Here is a 19704-nt window from a genome sequence, read left to right on the forward strand (position 1 = left end):
TGCAACACTGCCTTGTAGGGGTCTGTGCGTACATACAGCTGAGTGAGTGAAATAGGCATACAAGTTGGTCTAATTTACTTGAAACGAAAGTCTACTGAAGTAAGACTTTGTGCTTGTGTTTCTTGGTTATTTCCATTGTTTTGTTTACAAAATAGATTGTTCTTCAACGTTCGAAATTCAACTGCTAGGAAAGAGAAATTAACGCTTCCGCTAGTCAGACTCAATCTCACAGGCACAGAAATGAATCAAAACCCGTTACCACGGTAACCTCCTGCACTTAAAGGGGCAGGTGAACATTGGTCTCCTAATAATTTGGTTAAAAATAAATTCAAGAATAAACCAAATTACTTATTAGTAATACATTTGTTTTAGAAACATTACAAAAATGCTCATCCGTTTTTGTGTTTTGTTGGGTGTAATTGTAAATAAAAAAATCTACCTGCCACAGTGGCTGGTGGACCAAAGAGTACATTTTAGGCCCTGCATCTACCATAAAGGCATACATGGGTCAAAGATAGTTAATTCAACACGGAAAGCGTACCAAATTCCAAAATAAATTGTAAGCAAAAACTAGTGCTAAAAATTGGCATTAAAAAGGTGTCAAAGAAGTGGAAAATAAAACATGATACAATACTTAAGAAAAAACTGCAGGTTTATTCAATGTGTATTACAATACAGTAGTAGTGAAATTGCGACCTAGTAGTGGTGGTAATTGGGGGCAGTGTTTACAGCGTTCTAAAACAATGACTGACAATCAGGGTTTCACATACACTAGGAGAGAGTTATCCTTACTCCCAACGCAATGACTTGACAACAATGCCTGTAGAAGATCCCCCACTTCCATTTCACAGTCATGAGAAAAATCTTGCATGTTTAATAAATTGATAAGCAATGCTTAAACACCCACAGTACAGATGAAGAAAGCAGTAACTTCATTGTCTTGGTCCATCTAGGCATTTTCAAAAATATTCATACGAGGTGCACAAAAGAGGTCACTTAAATGAAAGAAAATGGAAGTAGAGAGCTGTTATTGAACATTGAGTTGCCAAGCCCTTGCAAAAGAAGACGGTTGAGCCACTTGTTTCCTGGTATAGTGATTCTCGCTGGTGTTGTATTGAAAATTAAGGATCGTCGAGATGTTTGCGTTGTTAACGCATCGTAACAAACTCCTCGGACGAGGTGGGGTGAATGGCAATAGTCTTGTCAAAGTCTGCTTTAGTAGCGCCCATCTTGATGGCTACTGCGAAGCCTTGCAACATCTCGTCACAGCCAATGCCCTGCATATGAAGGCCAACCACCTTGGGGGGGAAAGAGATAGGTCATTTTTGTTAGATTGAGGCAGGCTAAACATGCTGGCATGAATGGTTTGCTCATTGAGCTGAATATAGAGGGGTCTAGGGTAGTGTTATTCAATCCTGGGTTGTGTTCATTAGGGCATGCAATGTAGAATTCAAAATGTATCGCAACGGAAAAATAAAATGATAGTTTCCTATTGGATCGAGTCCCATAGGGCGGCACACAATTGGCCCAGCATCGTCCGGGTTTGGACGGTGTAGGCCATCACTGTAATTAAGAATTTGTTCTTAACTGACTTGCCTAGTGAAATAAAGGTTAAATAAATACAAAAATGTACAATTTTACAAAAAAGTCCCTCCCTGTTTCAGTCTCTTCCGTTTAGTGCCTAATGAACAAAGATTTATTCAAACCCATCTATGAACACACCTACTTCATCAAATCAAGGGCTTCATTAGTTGATCAGGGGCCAGATTCAAATCAGATCCGCTTTAGGCGAAATCCGCATAGCTGATGTTTTGACCGTTTTGGAGGTGGAACTGCGTAAGAGCTGTCAAATCCACAATGGTTCCCGGCTTTTCACCTAAAGCGGACATTGCAATTGTCTGCACAGAGTCGCATTGAGAGAAATACCATGCACCCTTGTTTACAAGTTCAAACATTGGATTATTTTAATGAAATCTACACCTTGATTAGGTGTTCTGGAGCCTAAATGATTTTCAATTTGAGCATAATTACTTCTATATAGGGAAAGGGGGATACCTAGTCAGTTGTACAACTGAATTCATTCAACTGAAATGTGTCTTCCGCATTCAACCCAACCCCTCTGAATCAGAGAGGTGCGGAGGGCTGCCATAATCAACATCCATGTCTTCGGCGCCCGGGGAACAGCAAGTTAGCTGCCTTGCTCAGGGGCAGAACAACAGATTTTTACCTTGTCAGCTCGGGGATTCGATCCAGCAACCCTTCGGTTACTGGCCCAACGCTCTAACCACTAGGCTACCTGCCGTGGTCTCCAGGACCAGGTTTAAGGGGCCTCTCACCTTCTCCTCCTTGCCCACACACACCAGCTTCATGATGCACTGAGTCTTCCTGGTGGTGATGGCGTGATACATGGGGGTGAAGGAGGTCATGTAAGACTTCACGTTCTCCTTCCCCCTGTTTTTAATCGCCTCCTCTGTAACACAAGGAGACCAAATGTAAGACCATCAGCTTCTCTACTAATGAAAAACACAAACACAAGGCTGCGTTCCAATTGGCACCCTATTCCCTAAAACATGTGCTACTTTTGACAAGGGCCCGGTTTTCCAAAAGCATCTTAAGGCTAAGTTCATCATAAGAACCTTCGTAGGAGCATCGTTAACTCTCCAAGCTGTTTCCCCAAAACTATCGCTAAAGTTGCACTTGAATACGCTCGTTATTTGTTTAATTTTTGCCTCAATATAGTTTATGATGTGTAACATGCGTGCGCAATGATGTCTTGATATAGTGCATTATTTTAGGGTAAGCATTAGAATAATATTTGCAGCCATAGGCGATAATATCTTTCTAGGAGCTGATCCGTCATCAGTATTGTGGAATAATTCTAATGTTAAGGTAAGATTCCAATGGAGAAAGCCGATCCGAGAGCAGCACTGCCTTTCTTTCAATCCTATCAGTATCCACACTATGCCTCAACGATGCACTTAGCGAACATTCTCTCTGCATGGTTTTTGGGAAATGCATGTTACAACGCCGTCCGTTGTAGGAAAGATGCATTGTTAAAACACTTGTACGCCTAAGTTCCATTGCTATTGGGAAACCGGGCCCAGGCTGGTTATTTATCCAACAGACTGACAGAGAAACACGCCAACTCATCCCACTTCAGCCGAGAACATTTACAATAAGGGGAACCATCCACTTGAGGACTTCTTTGCTAAGAGCGCACTCACCTTCCGTGAGGCCCACCGTGCCGATGGGTGGGTGACTGAAAACTACCGTGGGAATGTTGGAGAAGTCGACCTTGGCATCCTCCTTGCCGTCAAACAGTCTGTGTGCCAGCTTTCTGCCCGCTGCAATGGCGACTGCCCACACCCAACAGAAAAAATGTCCCAATTGAAATTTGCAATGCAAAAATGTGTCTGAACTATCAACGGTACACTGTGCGATTATATTTATAGTTATCTTCTTCCTTATCCATTACAGACAATCTATTCACATTCAACATGATTCTTAGGTGAATTGCAAGCTGTATACAGTTGAAGTTATGTCTGTAACTAGACACAAGTATGGTTCAATATGGCCACTTTTTTGTCTGCCATACCCCTGATGAGTATTAACAGCCTACCAGGAGTAAGGAGGGCCTTCCCGCACACGTCTCCTACAGCGTAGATCCCTTGGCGAGTGGTGTTCTGGAACTCATCTACAACGATGAAGCCTCTCTCATCAATATCCACACCCTGTCGAATAAGACATCCAACCTTCAGTAAGCTGCCACATCCCATACACTGACACAGGGTTTGTACTTTATATTGAAATCGTTGGGACTATTATTCACAACACTCATACATGTAGCTCTAGCTGCTTTAAAAACATTACATTTCTCTTTTTGCAACATCTATGAGAAAACAGTGAGCAATGCAGGCAATGGAATCGCAGTGTACAGCATTCCAAACTCGTTTCCGAATCCCTTGCCACGTACTGTAACTATAAAAGGTTTTGGCAACATCTCCACATTTTTTTCTAGAGACCTTTGTAAACAGTCTGAGGAGTGATCCTCACCATCTGGCTGAGGTTGAGGCCGGCGGTGTTGGGCTCTCGGCCGATGGCCCATAGCAGACAGTCCACCTCCTGGATGGTGCCGATTATCTCCTCCTCGTTCTTCTTCTCTGGGTCTTTGGTGACCAGTGTGACCTCCAACAGGCCATTGCCTGTCTTACTCACCAACTTCACCTGACAGCAGACACAGGTTATAGCAGACTATCAGCATGTTTCAGAGGATCAGTTTGAGCAAGGCAAGGTGCAGAATCACTTTATCTTGAGGATCACATAATGAGTAGTTATTTGGGATGTAAGGTAGCTAGTGATTCTGCGTAGTCTGCCTATAACCTAGTTGATCTCACCGAAACAATAATGACCACTTTGGGATAACAGTGGAAGGACAATGTACATGTTATACATACATTCATTGACAAAATGTTGGATGCATTATAATCATAATGCTACTCAAAACAAGAAAAATAGTAGTTATAGACTATCATCACTAAAGAAATGCTTTTACCTGAGTATTTTTCCACAACTCTATGCCAGAGTTCTGCAATTCTTTGGTGCAATTTGAGCTTATCAAGGTGTCGAAGTTTCTCAACACCTGTAGGGGAAAGGTAAAAAGGATTAGACATGCCCTCGTGGCCACCTCTTGTACATGCCACACCTCTAAAAACTGTCACTCGTGTTTGTGGGATGATATATGGGCCAATGTCTGCCTGGATTGGTTCTTACCCCTGTCTGTCGACATATGATGGATGTTTTGGACCCCAGTGTGGAAAGGATGCCAGCCATTTCCACAGCAATATATCCAGCCCCCACTATGACGCTGCGCCTGTTGGGAGGAAACATTTAAAAGGATGAAACACAAACTTACACTGCACACAACACAATCTGTCAAACAGCCAAGCCAAGATATCAATATCTCTGATGGAAATTATTGTCTTTAACAACATTAAACTTACTTAGGAAGGCTTTCAAGTTCAAAAAAGCCATCACTGGTGATGCCAAGACTTGCCCCTGGAATTATATGAAAAGTTAAAGCTAGAATCCTTAAAGGATCTCTTCACTAAAAAGAGCTACTGGTTGGGCCTGAGAAATGTACGCACTTTCAAACTTTCAAATCATAGACAGAGCTGTTTGCAAGGGCTGACCGTCCTTAGTGTCACAACTATCGTTTTAACCATGTTTTGAGGCTATACAGTGTTTGTTGACATTTACTTTGTTTACAAACATTGGAGTAAAACAAGCTTATATTTTGGGTTCTGACCGGTACGACAGTTAAACTAAGCTCATGAGGCATTTATAAGTTATATTCTTCAAGAATGAATGGGTTTCATTATCATTTATTTATAAGTCCAAAAATGGGTGCAGCAAATAACGATTCTAACTTTAACCAAGCTTATTATTTCATTTTATATTTGAAAAGCACGATTTCTTCAGGATAAATAAAAATTCTGTGAAAATAATTTGATAAAATAAAAAGAATGATCAATGTATACAATTTGAACAGCAACAATGAGCATATAGCAAACGTTTAGGTATAGCAATTTTACATAGTAGACTGCAATACCTTAATCGAAAGATCAGTTATACTTTAAAGCTACAATATGTAACTTCTTGGGGGACCCAACCAAATTCACATAGAAATTTAAGTTATAGATCTGTAATTCTCATTGAAAGCAAGTCTACAAAGCGGTAGATCTTTTCAGTGCTTCCCGTTCTTAAGTTTCATTTTAGCGTCTTTTACCACCTTCAAACAGCTGAAAATACAATATTTAACGTTATGGAAAATATATTTCACAGCGGTTTAGATGGTAAAAGCATAACTTTTCAAACTTAACGAAGACTTCATTAACCCTTTCTGAAGCTTAAATAGACACAAATTACATGCTAGATAAAGAATGGCAAAAGGGTTGTCACTTTTCACAAATAACTTTTTTAGGTTGTTGTTCATTTAAATATGCACCCTAGGTCATACCGCAATGTTGAGGGAGCGAGCACACAAGGCATTTCGCTGCACCTTTTATACCTGCTGTAAACTGTGTACGTGACAAATACAATTTAATTGTGTAGTCTTACCTGGCACATCATCGTCACTCAAGACAGAAGGGAACCCTCCTGTGGCAATGAGGATATGAGGCGCGGTGTACTTCTTCCCATTCACCTCAACAGTGGGGTCAGGGCCGTCAATGAACCTGGCGTGACCCTGAATCGTTTCAATTTTAGCCTGTGGGAGACGACCAGTTACCATTCCGTTCCAGGTGCAAACATGTGAATAAAAACACAATTGTCATAAATATAGGCTATTATGGTGTATGTCTATGCATGTCAAAACCTGTTTTATGGATGATGAGGGAAAGCTAAATATACACTCCAGTCAGTGAACTGGTTTAAGCTTACCTTGTCAAGATTGTTGCGATAGATGTGATTAAGCCGACTAACATATGCATCTCTTTTGGTCTTAATAGTTCTGCACACAAAAGAAAAAAGGACTGATTACAGAACTGGAGACATTTTCCTCTTAATTTGGGCTCTCGAGTGGCGCAGCGATTATGATCAATTACCCCAGTCAAAACTGATATTAATGGATGACATCATTGGTGATAATAATTACTGATGTGCTCCCGAGTGGCGCAGCGGTCTAAGGCACTGCATCTCAGTGCTAGAGGTGTCACTACAGAACCTGGTTCAATTCCAGGCTGTATCACAACCGTCCGTGATTGGGAGTCCCATAGGGACAATTGGCCCAGCGTCGTTAGGGTTTGGCCGTCATTGTAAATAAGAAGTTGTTCTTAACGGACTTGACTAGTTTTTTTTTTTTCTTTTCTTTTTTTTTTTTAAATTTTTTATCCCCTTTTCTCCCCAATTTTTCGTGGTATCCAATCGCTAGTAATTACTATCTTGTCTCATCGCTACAACTCCCGTACGGGCTCGGGAGAGACGAAGGTCGAAAGTCATGCGTCCTCCGAAGCACAACCCAACCAAGCCGCACTGCTTCTTAACACAGCGCGCCTCCAACCCGGAAGCCAGCCGCACCAATGTGTCGGAGGAAACACCGTGCACCCGCCCCCCTCAGTTAGCGCGCACTGCGCCCGGCCCGCCACAGGAGTCGCTGGAGCGCGATGAGACAAGGATATCCCTACCGGCCAAACCCTCCCTAACCCGGACGACGCTAAGCCAATTGTGCGTCGCCCCACGGACCTCCCGGTCGCGGCCGGCTGCGACAGAGCCTGGGCGCGAACCCAGACTCTGGTGGCGCAGCATAGCACTGCGATGCAGTGCTCTAGACCACTGCGCCACCCGGGAGGCCCTGGACTTGACTAGTTAAATAAAAATATATAACTCATTAATTCATTTTATAAACACAAATTTCTAAATATGTTCCAATGTTGCACATAATGTCAAAATGTAAATTTGGTGCGCTCACAGAAAAGCTTGATGGCATAATAATAATTGAAAAACAGCATGTTATGTTGCACATGACGAATTAAATGATATCAGTTTTAACTGGTTGTGGCCACCTCCTTAGTCTACCCTATCAATCCCAGTCACCTGGGTAACAGAATCTGTGTGGAGTTAGTTGCCAAATAGATTAAAGCAAAGGAAGGCTAAAGTTGGGCAACAGACTGCTATGTAAACTGAGAACTGGATGGGGAACAAAAGGAGCATGACTTGCAGATAGTTCAAATAACAACATCTTAACAAAGCCTCTGTTATCTTAAAGGTCAGTTCATGAAAAATCTGCAATGTCTCATCATGAATCTGCCATTTCACATCAATAGAAATGTGTGGTACCCTTTCACACGCACACCCATGCAAGCACACAAACACCCCCACATGAAAGAATGAGGAACCAAAGAAAAGGCTTGCCTTGTGCAAGAATATCACATTAACACGTTAATGCAAAAAGAAACAAGAAATGGTGTGTGAGGGCTCTAACTAAGTTGACAGGATGCAGTAATTTAAGGTGTGAGAGGAAAGGCTGATTTCAGAACAAGTCCGTCAACTGTGGCGACTTCAAGTCAGATACTTACTCCCAGCTGAAGCGAACGTGTCCGCCGTCAAAACCATAGTCAGAGTGATCGTGGAGATATTCTGCATGAACTGCAGCATTCCACATAACCTGAGACCAAAAACAAACACTTAATTGCGGGATCACATTCTTCTGGACCTTTTTATTACTGTACCCTACAAATACCCATAAATCATGTGTGTGTTTAATAAATGTGTATTTAATATTCCACACACACAGCACAAAACTTACTCTACTAACAGTGCCTAGGCTACTTACACATGCCCCCCACCCCCCACCCCCACCCCCACCAGGAGGCTGACTATAAAACAATACCTTCTTAGGTACACAGCCGACATTGACCTAAAGAAGAAAAGGACAAAAAGGCGACAAACATGAGCATGACTAAAAATCAAGCGAACACAGGAAGTGTCAAGTCCTTCAAGGAATTAGTTAACTGCATTGCATCATTAAATATCTAGTAATTGAAATATAATAGCAATGTATGAAAAGGAACCATCCATGCTCCTACCCAAGAAACATGGGTGTGTGTGATTGATGTTGAGGCAAAGCAATGGGGAGCCGAAGAATCGTCTTGCATTTTGCAAGAATACTGGCCACAGCTCTGAAATTACATTGCCCCAACTCAGATTGGAGAAGTTCTGGTATGTTGTGTGGGAGAGCAATACTTTATACCAGGGACGGGCAACTGGCAGCTTTTGTAGGACTTTTAAAATATTTTTTTATATACATGCTTTTGGGGGAAGGGACTCAGTTGGGGTCTCTACTTACTGTTGAGAGTTAGAATACACAAGATTACATTTTGACATTTGGTTGTGCATCAGCAGTTACTTAATTAGCCCATGTCAGCTAACATTTTTTAGATTGGTAAATTAGTCAAGCTATCTAAACTTGTAGTAAGCATGGTCAAATCTATTGATCGTCAGTTTTGTAGAATGGCAGGAAATTAGCTGTAAAACTGCCATTTTTTTCTCTCCAACCCATGGCAAAATGAGTGGAATAGTATGAAATTTGTTTAAAATTGCTAAATATTCTCTCCGCCCCATGGTAAAATGGTAGAATTGCAGGAAATGAACTTGAAATTAAAGGTTTCTCTTTGCTGTCACAGAGGAGCTGCTAAAATGTTTTCCTTGTGGCCCCCACCACCATCAAAGTTGCCCATCCCTGCATTATACACTTTAGCTCAACAGATTGTACAATTCCTTAGAGCTATATAAGATAGACCAGGCTTTGTGGATGTCAGACATGGTAACTATAATAGCTTATCTTCCATAGACTGAAATGTGGAGAAGGGGGTGATGAACACCTGTGGCCATAACTCTAGTACTGTTAAACAAAATTATTATGTACCAGTAGAATGCTCGTGCGCTGGATCGGTGCCCACTGCTTTTAACTCTAACAAACCACAACATTGTGCACAAAAACATCCCACAAAAAGAGTATGGTCTCGAGGCTTCGCAATGAATCCGTTGTTAACTACACGTGACAACTTTACAGAATATCAGAGACTGAACCGTGGAAATTAGGCCTATGCGATGTCATTTCAGAGTTGCTTTTGGAACTATTCATATAAGTACAGTGGCTATAACCAGGATAACTTTTTACTCACACAGGTACCTCCGAGTTTGTGACTCTCGACCACCGCGGCAGTGGCCCCGAGCTCCGCTGCCCTGCGTGCACCGGCTAGACCCCCAGATCCACCTCCAATCACTAGAAAATCGAACCGGGTTGTCGCATCTGAGGCCATACTCCGACGGATAAGTTTGTGTCTGTAGGAGGGTGAAAGCAATCGCCGGAGTGAGAAAAGAAGAACTTGCATCCGGGCAAACGGTATTATTATTGCCATAACCAGGAAGCCCACACACCACCGGACGCAGTTGTTTTGGGCGAATGGGAGGGTCAATCCCCGAAGTGAAAGCTAGTGCTTAGTCATTGTGAATTGCAACAATGGTCTGTAAATCCCAGAAACAATTTTAACATAGTCATGGTGATGTGCAGTCTATTAGCCTACAATGATAGGCTAATCTCACAATATGTGATATGAGGAGCACTGACAGAATGAATGGCAAAATATAGGCCTACAGTCTACCCTTTTTAATGGAAGGATAATACCTATATAATATCAGCAGTGTCATCATCCTAAGGGCTATCTTATATGAATAGCTAAAGCCACCACATGGGGGACACAACTTCATTTTCTTTTTGATCATGCACGGGGATGGCTGACAAATTATTAGTCAACTAACGTTATTCAATGATTCATAGAAAAACAGTTCAAGTTGATTTAGAGAAAAATAGACTCACCTAGACAGTGCCACTGTCAAAGTCGTGTTCACAGTGCTTGAAAGCGACTGTCTGCATATTTTGACCCACTGCATGTTTCACGGTCTGTAGTTTATTTCATATTAACATATTTTGCTGTGTACTCGGTTGTAACGCGTCTTTAACACATTTAATGGATGGAAACAAAGTATATACAACATGCAGCTTACAAAATAAAGCTACTTCCTGAGCCGTTAGAAAGGACTTTCAAAATAAAAGCTCGAAACCTCATAGGCTATAGAAAGATATGAGCAATTTGTTGCCAAGCATATGCGTAATGCTTCACTAAATATTCCTAAATTAGGTATGGAATGGCGTTTTTGGATGATAGCTCCAGTGATATTTCAGCTGGATAAACGACGAAAATATAGGACGTATATGTCAATCCCGCTAGGGGTTAACTCGAGTTGATCACGCGTGACCATCGGAGCCAATAAAAATCTCTTTCGACCCGCACGCATTTCCTCCGTAGGCCTTCAGAGCTTTCTTCAACCTGAAACAGTGTTGCCATGTTTGTTTTTTTCCTGCAGGTTAGGCTACTTTGAAAACGATGTCGCGGGTGAAAATGTATTGGTTGCGGGTTTTTGGACTATTTCTAATTTACACCGCGGCCGCCATGGCTTTTTTATTAAAACATATATATTTCACTGTGACCTGCTGCTGACTGTCAGGGGGGAGGGAGGTAGGCTATTGTGGAGTGAGTGGTGTGTGTGTTGAGAGAGCACAACTGTTATTGGCTGAGTCATGTAGAGGGAACAGCACGCGCACGTTGTGACAACTTTTTACCATTTAATGTCAGTTTCATTGAGGACTTTTCCCTATAAAGAGAACCACGTGAGGGTGTTCCATAACTTCCATTTCAAATTTCCATTCTGGCAGCCCCGAGAACCAAGAACTGAGCATGCATAACTTGATGCCGTTTTCTTTAATTAAAGTCAACATTAGAATGCAGTTTAAACCACTTCCGAGCGAATTTCGCTCAATCTCGTTTTCCAGTGCATTGTCTTCATTATTTATTGATGTGCACCAGTTCTAGTTTAATTCATGTTTTACGGGAAAAGGGTTGGAAATAGTTGTCTCCATATTGACAATCTAAATAGCCTACCTATAAATGTGGATAGTGATACATTTGCCTCTGTTGGCTACCCTTTGATACAAAAATCGAAAAAATAAAAACTGTCTGTTGATCATATTCAGTGTGTATATATATATACTCATTATTTAATTCAATGATTGAAATGATGACCCCAGTAGCCTATTTCAGCAGGCTATTGGGAAACACAGGCACTTCTTACCTCGAAATCGCCTCGCTATTCATGTTGATTAAATTCGTCTGTGGTAATTTAGCAAGCTGCTAAATCGTTCAGTTAACATCTTGCCTACATCTTGTCTAGGCTACTGTAGACTATCTGAAATTAGATGTAGGCCCATCATGAGATAAAGGCTAACTGTCTTTATCTAAGCAAACCATGGCAAAGTTGAATTACAATCATAAACCCAGATTTTAGTCTGTAGCCTATGTCTCTTGCAATGACAAGTCAATCTCCTAACATTCGTTTTTTTTATCTTCATCCAAGTATTTCTTGCTCAGGGATTTTGAGATCCTCTGTCCAGCTTTCATCACTCAAACTGTCCTGTCTGATTTTTCTGTAGTTAAACACATGCACAAAGGGGATTTATTTACAATTAGTAACTGGGTGGTTATTACTTACTGACTTTATTGTCCCCATGGGGAAATTTTGTTGCATTGTCATGTACATGTTTAAATACAAAACAAAATTGACAATACAACTTTTATAACAGTTACATACCAATAAAACATTTATTTTTAAAGACTAGCTTGCTGGCCTTACTGAGTTGATAGGAACATTAGCCCGAGCTATTTAGGAGGGATATCACACCTGGCACAAATGATTGTCTAGTTCTGTTTGTCTAGTTCGAGCCCTGAATGCTGATTGGCTGAAAGCCGTTGTATATCAGACCATATACCATGGGTATGACAATTTTTTGTTTTGTTTTACTGTTCTAATTATGCTGGTAACCAGTTTATAATAGCAATAAGGCACTCAGGGGGTTTCTGGTATATGGCCAATATACCACTGCTAACAAATGTACTGAGGCACTCCGTGTTGTGTCATGCGTAAGCACAGCCCTTAGCCATGGTACATACCCCTTGTGCCTTATTGCTTAATAATAGCAGTCAAACGAGTTAAGTCGACATCCATTGATGGAAAATTATCTGGCGAATTTAATAAGTGCAAATTGTATTTTCTCTTGAACATATTCAAATTCCTTTATTACATTGTCATAGCTCACAAATATTATTTTGAGGAAAACCGAATTTAGCTTCTCATGTCGTTACAAGTTACTACGATATGCCGCCTTAATTGGCTCGATAACGTTATGGAAAAAGGTTTTATTGTATAAATGTGGCAACTCCTGTCGTGCAAAAAAAGGGTTAGTTTTCTGGTCTTTTGTGCGGGTTTTGAGTGGTCATTGCAACTGAAATTTAGCTTGACCTGGCAACATGACCTGAAAGAATGTGCAGAAAAATAACGGAGAAACGCAACATCGTAACTGCTGAAATTGTATTTGCTGTAAATGTTGTGATTATTTCAAACATTTGAAATCCACTCGTTGGCGTATGGAAGTCGGCGCGTCCCAAATGTAGCAGAACATGACGGCACAAAGTCAAAATGTCAACAAAGGTTTGTTCACCCAAAATTGTCACATGCTAATGTAGCTAGGCTAACGTAGCATCCTCTGTCGGTTTTAATCTCGTGGAAAACAGCCATGGGATAAACAATTCAAATTATTATTAAACATGTTCAATTCGATAAAGGGGCAATCTGCAGTTCATACAACAACAACGCGAGAAAACGCCAATTTCACGGTGAAAAGAGGGTGGGGCTGGAGAAATGTAACCACTCAAATTCATAGTTATTTCTCGATTCATTGATTTTCTACTTGCTTCCTCAAAACGCGTTGGAGAAGGTCAGCGGCAAGGGTTCTTCTCTTATAAGAGGCGAGGAGATGCCTAGGTAGCACAGAAAGATGAACCATGTTTTGAGACTATAGTGTTTGTTTACAATTACGTTGTTTACATCGTGAAACAAGCATATCTATATGGATTGTGTGATATGTCCAGTCATCTAAATGTTGACATGTGGTTGCATGATCCCAAATCAAAATAGGCACTAGCCCAATATTAAACCTTTGATTTTAATTATTGCATTAATCTAAGGGCATTCCATAACGATTGCTTTCAAGATAACTCATGGTCCAATGCCTAGCTATTGGCAGCGTGTGTCCCGAAGCTACATCCATAATCGGTAGACGGTTCTGAATGGAGAATTACCGTTTGCAACACAGAGCAGTGAACAAGAAACTATTCAATCCAGTTTTTAGATGCAGCCCCTGTCTGGGAGAGCACCTGGCTGTTTTGCGGGACTCATTAGCTAACAACAGACAGGTGAAACACCGACAGGTGTGTGCAAAAACAAATAATTGGCATCCATATTCGATTTTGATTTGGGGAGGGGTAGCATCTAAAAACGGGGTTGAATAGTTTCTTATTCACAGCTCGGCAATCCAAGCTGAGATTCTCCAATCAGAACCGTCTACTGAGTATGGCTGTCGATTTGGACACGGAACACATGCTGCTAGCAGGTAAAGTCATTGGGCCATGCGTTATCCCCAATGCAGTTGCTATGGAATGCCCTTAGATCTTGTCTTATAAATTAATGAAATAATTAATCATAGGTCTAATATTGGGCACACCTATTTAGAGTACAGTCGTTGTTACTAATAATGTATTTTTGGGGCATAAATCAACACTAATTTCTATTATTCTGTTCTCTACACAGGAAGGAAGAAGACAGCCCAACCTGGAGTAGCAGGTCTGAACAACCTATCAAATGGGAATCCTGCAAATCAAAACACTCACAGTTCATTTGTGCAGGATTCAAGAAGGCCAGATGAGTTTGACTTTGAGTGTGTGGTAAATTCCAAATTCAAAAACTCAAAAGTGTGGTTTTGTGAGAAATGTCGCTTTTTGACCACAGATTTTGACGATTACAGCAGCCATATTATGGAGCATGCGGTAATGAGATTTTACTGCTTCTATTGTAACCATGTCTCATACAGCGAGGCCGAATTAAACCACCATGTAGAACAGCACACCAGAGTACACCCCTTCAAGTGTCAGTTCTGTGATTATAGAGCTGTGAAGAAAGACTATGTTGAAATGCATATGAAGCGAATACACAATGCGCCTCCTGAGAAAGTATCCAGTGCTTTGCCCAGAGGTCCCAAACCGGCCTCTCTCCCCAGTGCTCTGCCCAGAGGTCCCAAACCGGCCTCTCTCCCCAGTGCTCTGCCCAGAGATCCCACATTATCAGGGATCTTAAATACAAGGGTCGCACCTTTGCGCACTAAGAATATTACAACCAGAGTGGATGAAGGAAGACCTATGGATGGGACACTGGATGCAAACATATTGCCCAAAGTAGAGGTGGAGCTGTTGGCACCTTTAAATGAACCAATTCAACACAACAGGCCTTTGACTGTCTCTTTCCCTGAAGTGGGGACCATCCCCCCTGGCTGCCTTGTTGAACTTGTTGAGGTGAAAACAGTTAATGGTACCAAGGAACTCAAGTTGAGACTTGTCTCACAACAATCTAATGGGTCTGTAGTGAAAGCCTGTCGGACCACAACCTCACAAAATGCCACTTTGTGTAAATCATCTATGTCCAACGCCACTCCAACTAGAGAAAAGCCAGTGAAGAAGAGAACTTGCACAGCCAACATATCAACCCGACAACTAAATAACCAGAAACAAAAGGATTTAACAACTGCCCCCTCCACAAATGGCATACAACTGAAAAAACACTCTGAAGAATTGCTGGTGATGGTGAAAGATGTAAATCAGCCATTTGAGATAAAGAAAGAGGAAGTGAAGGAAGAGAACTGTGATTCTGTGCAAAAATCTGAACGCTTGCATTCATTTACAGCTGTCTCGAGTGTGTCCATGATGGGAAACGTCAATGGCACCAAATCACCCTTTGTTGCACCTGCTGCAATGTCGTCTTTTGTATTGTGCAACCCTAGAAGTAGCACCCTGGTCATTCCCTCTCCAACAAACCAACCTAAAGAGGATGAGACTTGTCATGTGGCTGACTCAATCACCTCTGGTTGGACTCAATCTGAGAATCCATTAGTAGATGACGTGCCAGGACCAAAAGGTTTCCCAGTCATTTCAGCTGTATTTTCTCTAAGTAGCCCTCAACTCTTGGCGGTGGCTCTTCGGACCATAGCTTTGGGTAATAATTCACCCTCTGCAACGGTAGAGCAAGGAAATGTCAAGAATTCTTTGATCCTCACACCTGCTAAGACAACAGCAGTGTGCAAAGGGCATGAACACAAGATAAAGCCAGGAAACACTGACATGGCCCCCGAGGGTTTGTCCTCTGGTCATGCACCTCAAATGATTCCAAAAACCTGTCACCAGGTGCAGAGTGCTCAATGTTCTAGACACAACCAATCACTAACAAGTAATCCCTTGAGCACCAAGGGGGAAAATAACAGTGTTACAATAAAGCTTCACAAGAAAACAGTTTTGAATATTAAAAAAAGTCCTCCAAATGTGGCCAAAAAAACAGTAAACACACGGGACAGTTGGATTGGCCAAATTGACACTGAAAAAGGGTCAGTCCCCAGACACTGGAAAAGTTCAGCAAACAAGCGGGACATTTCTGGTAGACTCTCTTCCTGCCTGAAGCTCTCATTGAAAAGGATACGAGTAGAAGAGGAAAGTAGCCTTCAACGTTGCACACCTGAGTTGAACCAACGAAGGAAGAAAAGAAGACGACGAGACATGGTATCTGGGTCAAAGACTTTCACCCACCTGTTAGATACCACAGGTGACAGGGTTATTATCTGCCCAACTCCACTGAAAGAAGACCAGCTGGTGAAGCAACCAGGCCCAAACCAACCTGTTGTGGTTCTCAACCATCCCAAGCCTCTGGTTCTGAGAGGGAGGTTAGGAATGGAGACGATTCCAGACATTGGTCCAACATGTCACATAATGAAAATGAAGTTGAGCAAAGTAATGGGACATACGTATGAGGTGATTGGATGTACCGTTAAGGCCTCTCCTTAGGGTGATGGCAAATTGTTATGGAAAATGATAGATTTATTTGCTGGGGACAGAACACTAAACATTGAGTTATCAAGAGTCTGATGCATTGCGCCATTAAGGGTTGGTTTGCACTCATTTCCAGGGTCCCTAGATGAGCTTCAGATTAATAATGGATAGACATTTCATATAATTTGTTACTTCATAGATGATGAAAGACTGAACCCCATTGAGAGAAACAAGTGGGTATTCAGGCAGGCATCATATTTTTTTTTTTTACAATTAGCATTTTTGCTGCAGTATCATTGGTAGCACAGATCTGTGTAAATATGATTGTATATTTGAATGAACTGACATTGTAATTTTTTTCTGATGGACGAACAACTGCTTAAATTAAATGAATGTCAATTATTTTGAATGCATTTTGAATAAAATAATATGTAACCCCCTGGTTACTTTTAGCCGGACTGCATTGAATTACTGTGTTCAACACTAGGCAACAGTCGGACACGAGGGAGAATAGAACACCAGCAATGTTGCTAATTTGATGTTTTGAGTATTTAAGTTGATAACTCACTCTTTAATTAACTAGATAGCTACACAAAAATAGTGTATAGAATGATAGCCATGAGGACAGCAAGGGAATTTTATTTTTCAACTGTCATCGTAAGACCAGACCAGGCACATCTCTCTGCCGTTGTCTCTGAAAAAAGCAATTGTAGCTAGAGCTGCCACCCGATACCAGTGTTTTAACATCAAAATATAAATAGTTGTCAATTCTACTACAGAACTCTGAAAATGTTACCACATAGTGAATAGAATGTTCATGCTAAACCTCTTTCCAATGATCACTGACTTTTTGTATTGTAGCTCTGAAAAAAGTTTGGTTATATTATCCAACCTCATCATTCTTGTTTTATATTTTGCATTTATTATGGTTGACTGACTTGACATTAATATTTTAAGTTCCTAGTGGGACAAAGTAACTCAGTGCTACTCTATTGAACCCTTTTCTAGACTTTTACATTTTTAACCATAATTCCAGGTGGTTCCTGCCATCGTTATCCCTTGTTTTCTTTGGACTTTTTGTCATGGTTACTGCTGTATATTGCTAGAAGTGTTTGAACCGCTCCCTCAATCATCTGTTTTTCCGTATTTTTTATGTAAAATTATCAGAGAAAATATTGAGTTGTTTTAGGTTTGACCATAACAATATATTTATCAAAATATAGCTCTTGTTTAGATGTGGTGCAGATCTTTAAATGTACATGTATTTTGGTTTCCTTTGAAATTTCTCTCATCTTTTAAATGGGAGTTATTCGCATAATAACAATTATAGTTGTCGTTCTCATGTTGTCAGTGTTTTCTGTCCTCTATATTATGTATTATCTTAATGTGCCATTTTGAATAAAGATCTTTTTTCATACATTCGCATTGCTGTATTATTTACATGTACAGGGCTTAAAAAAAGTCTACACCCCCTTGAACCTTTTTCACATTTTGTTGGTTTACAAAATGTGATTAAAATTAATTTAGTTGTACTTTTTTTTTGTCAACGATCTACTGAAAATACTCTGTCAAAGTCGAGTAAAAATTCTAACATTTATTTTTAAAGATTAATAAAAAATCTAACACTAATATACCTTTATTGGACAAGCATTCACACCCCTGAGTAAATAGATGTTAGAAACACCTTTGGCAGCTATTACAGCTGTGACTCTTCTTGGTTAAGTCTCCTAAGAGATTTGGACACCTGTATTGTGCAAAATTAGCATTTTCTTTTTAAAATTATTCAAGCTCTGTCAAGGTGTTGTGGTTCATGGCTACATGGCAATTTTCAAGCCTTGCCATAGATTTTAAAGCAGATTTAAGACAAAACTAACTTGGCCACAGGAACATTCACTGTCTTCTTGGTAAGAAACTCCAGCGTAGATTTGGCTTTGTTGTAGGTTATTGTCCTGCTGAAAGGTGAATTCCTCTCCCAGTCTCTGGTGTAAAGCAGACTGAAGCACATTTTCTTCTAGGATTTTGCCTGTGCTTAGCTCCATCCTGTTCCTTTTCGTCCTGAAAAGCTCCCTAGTCTTTGCTGATGTCAAGCATACCCATAAGTATGATGCAGCCACCACCATGCTTGAAAATAAGGAGGATGTTACTCAGTGATGTTGTGTTTGATTTGCCCCAAACATAAGGCTTTGCATTTAGGCCCAAAAACGTATTCCTTTGCTATGTTTTTTTTCTTCTCCAGAATTACTTTAGTGCCTTGTTGCATACATATATGAATGTATTCTGTATATTCTTCTTTTTGGTGCAGCAGGTAGCCTAGTGGTTAGAGCGTTGGACTAGTAACCAAATGTTGCAAGATCGAATCCCCGAGCTGACAAGGTAAAAATCTGTCGTTCTGCCCCTGAACAAGGCAGTTAACCCACTGTTCCTAGGCCGTCATTGAAAATAAGAATTTGTTCTTAACTGACTTGCTTAGTTAAATAAAGGTTAAAATAAATACACATTTCACTGCCATTTGGATCACATATGTTTATTTGATGCAGATTTATGACAACTCAGCAACACAATGGTAGGGATTATCTGAGCTGGTCTTGGGTCATTGATAAGTCATTGTCTCAACGCAGCCTTGAAATGCGTTTCAATTATGCTGTGGATCATGTATTAAACAACCCGGACACATCAAAGATGCAGTTGTCCTGAACAGAGCTGCAGGACAGGAAGGAAACTGCTGAAGGATGTCACCATGAGGCCTTTGGTGATTTTGAAACAGCTACACAGTCCAATGGCTGATGGGAGAAAACTGAGGATGGATCCAAAATAATGAGGTCAGCTGGAGGACAGGAAGGAAACTGTTAAAGGATGTCACCATGAGGCCTTTGGTGATTTTAAAACAGCTACAAAGTTCAATGGCTGATGGGAGAAAACTGAGGTCATTATTGTGGATCCATCCTCAGTTTTCTCCCATCAGAAGGACAAGTGCATCTTTGATGTGTCTGGGTTGTTTAATACATGATCTACAGCATAATTAAAACGCATTTCAAGGCTGCGTTGAGACAATGACTTATCAATGACTTCAATAGATCCGTCCTCAGTTTTCTCCCATCAGCCATTGAACTTTGTAGCTGTTGGGCCACGGGTGTGAAAGATTCAGCAGGCTACTGGCATTACACAC

General features: G+C 40.9%; 2 protein-coding genes across 6 annotated transcripts; one reads left to right on the forward strand and one right to left on the reverse strand.

Moving 5' to 3' along the window:
* Positions 1–634: 634 nt before the first annotated feature.
* Positions 635–11087, reverse strand: gsr (glutathione reductase). 4 transcript variants are annotated; one of them, XM_071399257.1, is made up of 14 exons: positions 10376–10707; positions 9681–9840; positions 8387–8413; positions 8073–8161; positions 6439–6508; positions 6118–6265; positions 5001–5055; positions 4771–4870; positions 4553–4639; positions 4054–4224; positions 3620–3731; positions 3225–3356; positions 2337–2470; positions 635–1298 (listed from the first exon to the last, which is right to left on the reverse strand). In XM_071399257.1, exons 1-14 carry the CDS (start codon positions 10447–10449, stop codon positions 1149–1151), a joined length of 1509 nt encoding a protein of 502 aa, XP_071255358.1. In that variant the 5' UTR covers positions 10450–10707; the 3' UTR covers positions 635–1148. The 4 variants fall into 4 exon arrangements, with proteins under 4 accessions (XP_071255358.1, XP_071255361.1, XP_071255357.1 ...); XM_071399260.1 differs by lacking the exon at positions 2337–2470 and having other exon boundaries at positions 10376–11087; XM_071399256.1 differs by lacking the exon at positions 10376–10707 and having other exon boundaries at positions 9681–9932.
* Positions 11088–12901: 1814 nt separating this feature from the next.
* LOC139574554 (uncharacterized) lies at positions 12902–17955 on the forward strand. Of its 2 annotated transcripts, none has more exons than XM_071399254.1 (2): positions 12902–13101; positions 14260–17955. In XM_071399254.1, the coding sequence occupies exons 1-2, from the start codon at positions 13071–13073 to the stop codon at positions 16551–16553; spliced, it is 2325 nt and encodes a 774-aa protein (XP_071255355.1). In that variant the 5' UTR covers positions 12902–13070; the 3' UTR covers positions 16554–17955. The 2 variants fall into 2 exon arrangements, with proteins under 2 accessions (XP_071255355.1, XP_071255354.1); XM_071399253.1 differs by lacking the exon at positions 12902–13101 and adding an exon at positions 13173–14062.
* Positions 17956–19704: the final 1749 nt, after the last annotated feature.

Source organism: Salvelinus alpinus, chromosome 4, assembly GCF_045679555.1.
Source record: "Salvelinus alpinus chromosome 4, SLU_Salpinus.1, whole genome shotgun sequence".
NCBI lineage: Eukaryota > Metazoa > Chordata > Actinopteri > Salmoniformes > Salmonidae > Salvelinus > Salvelinus alpinus.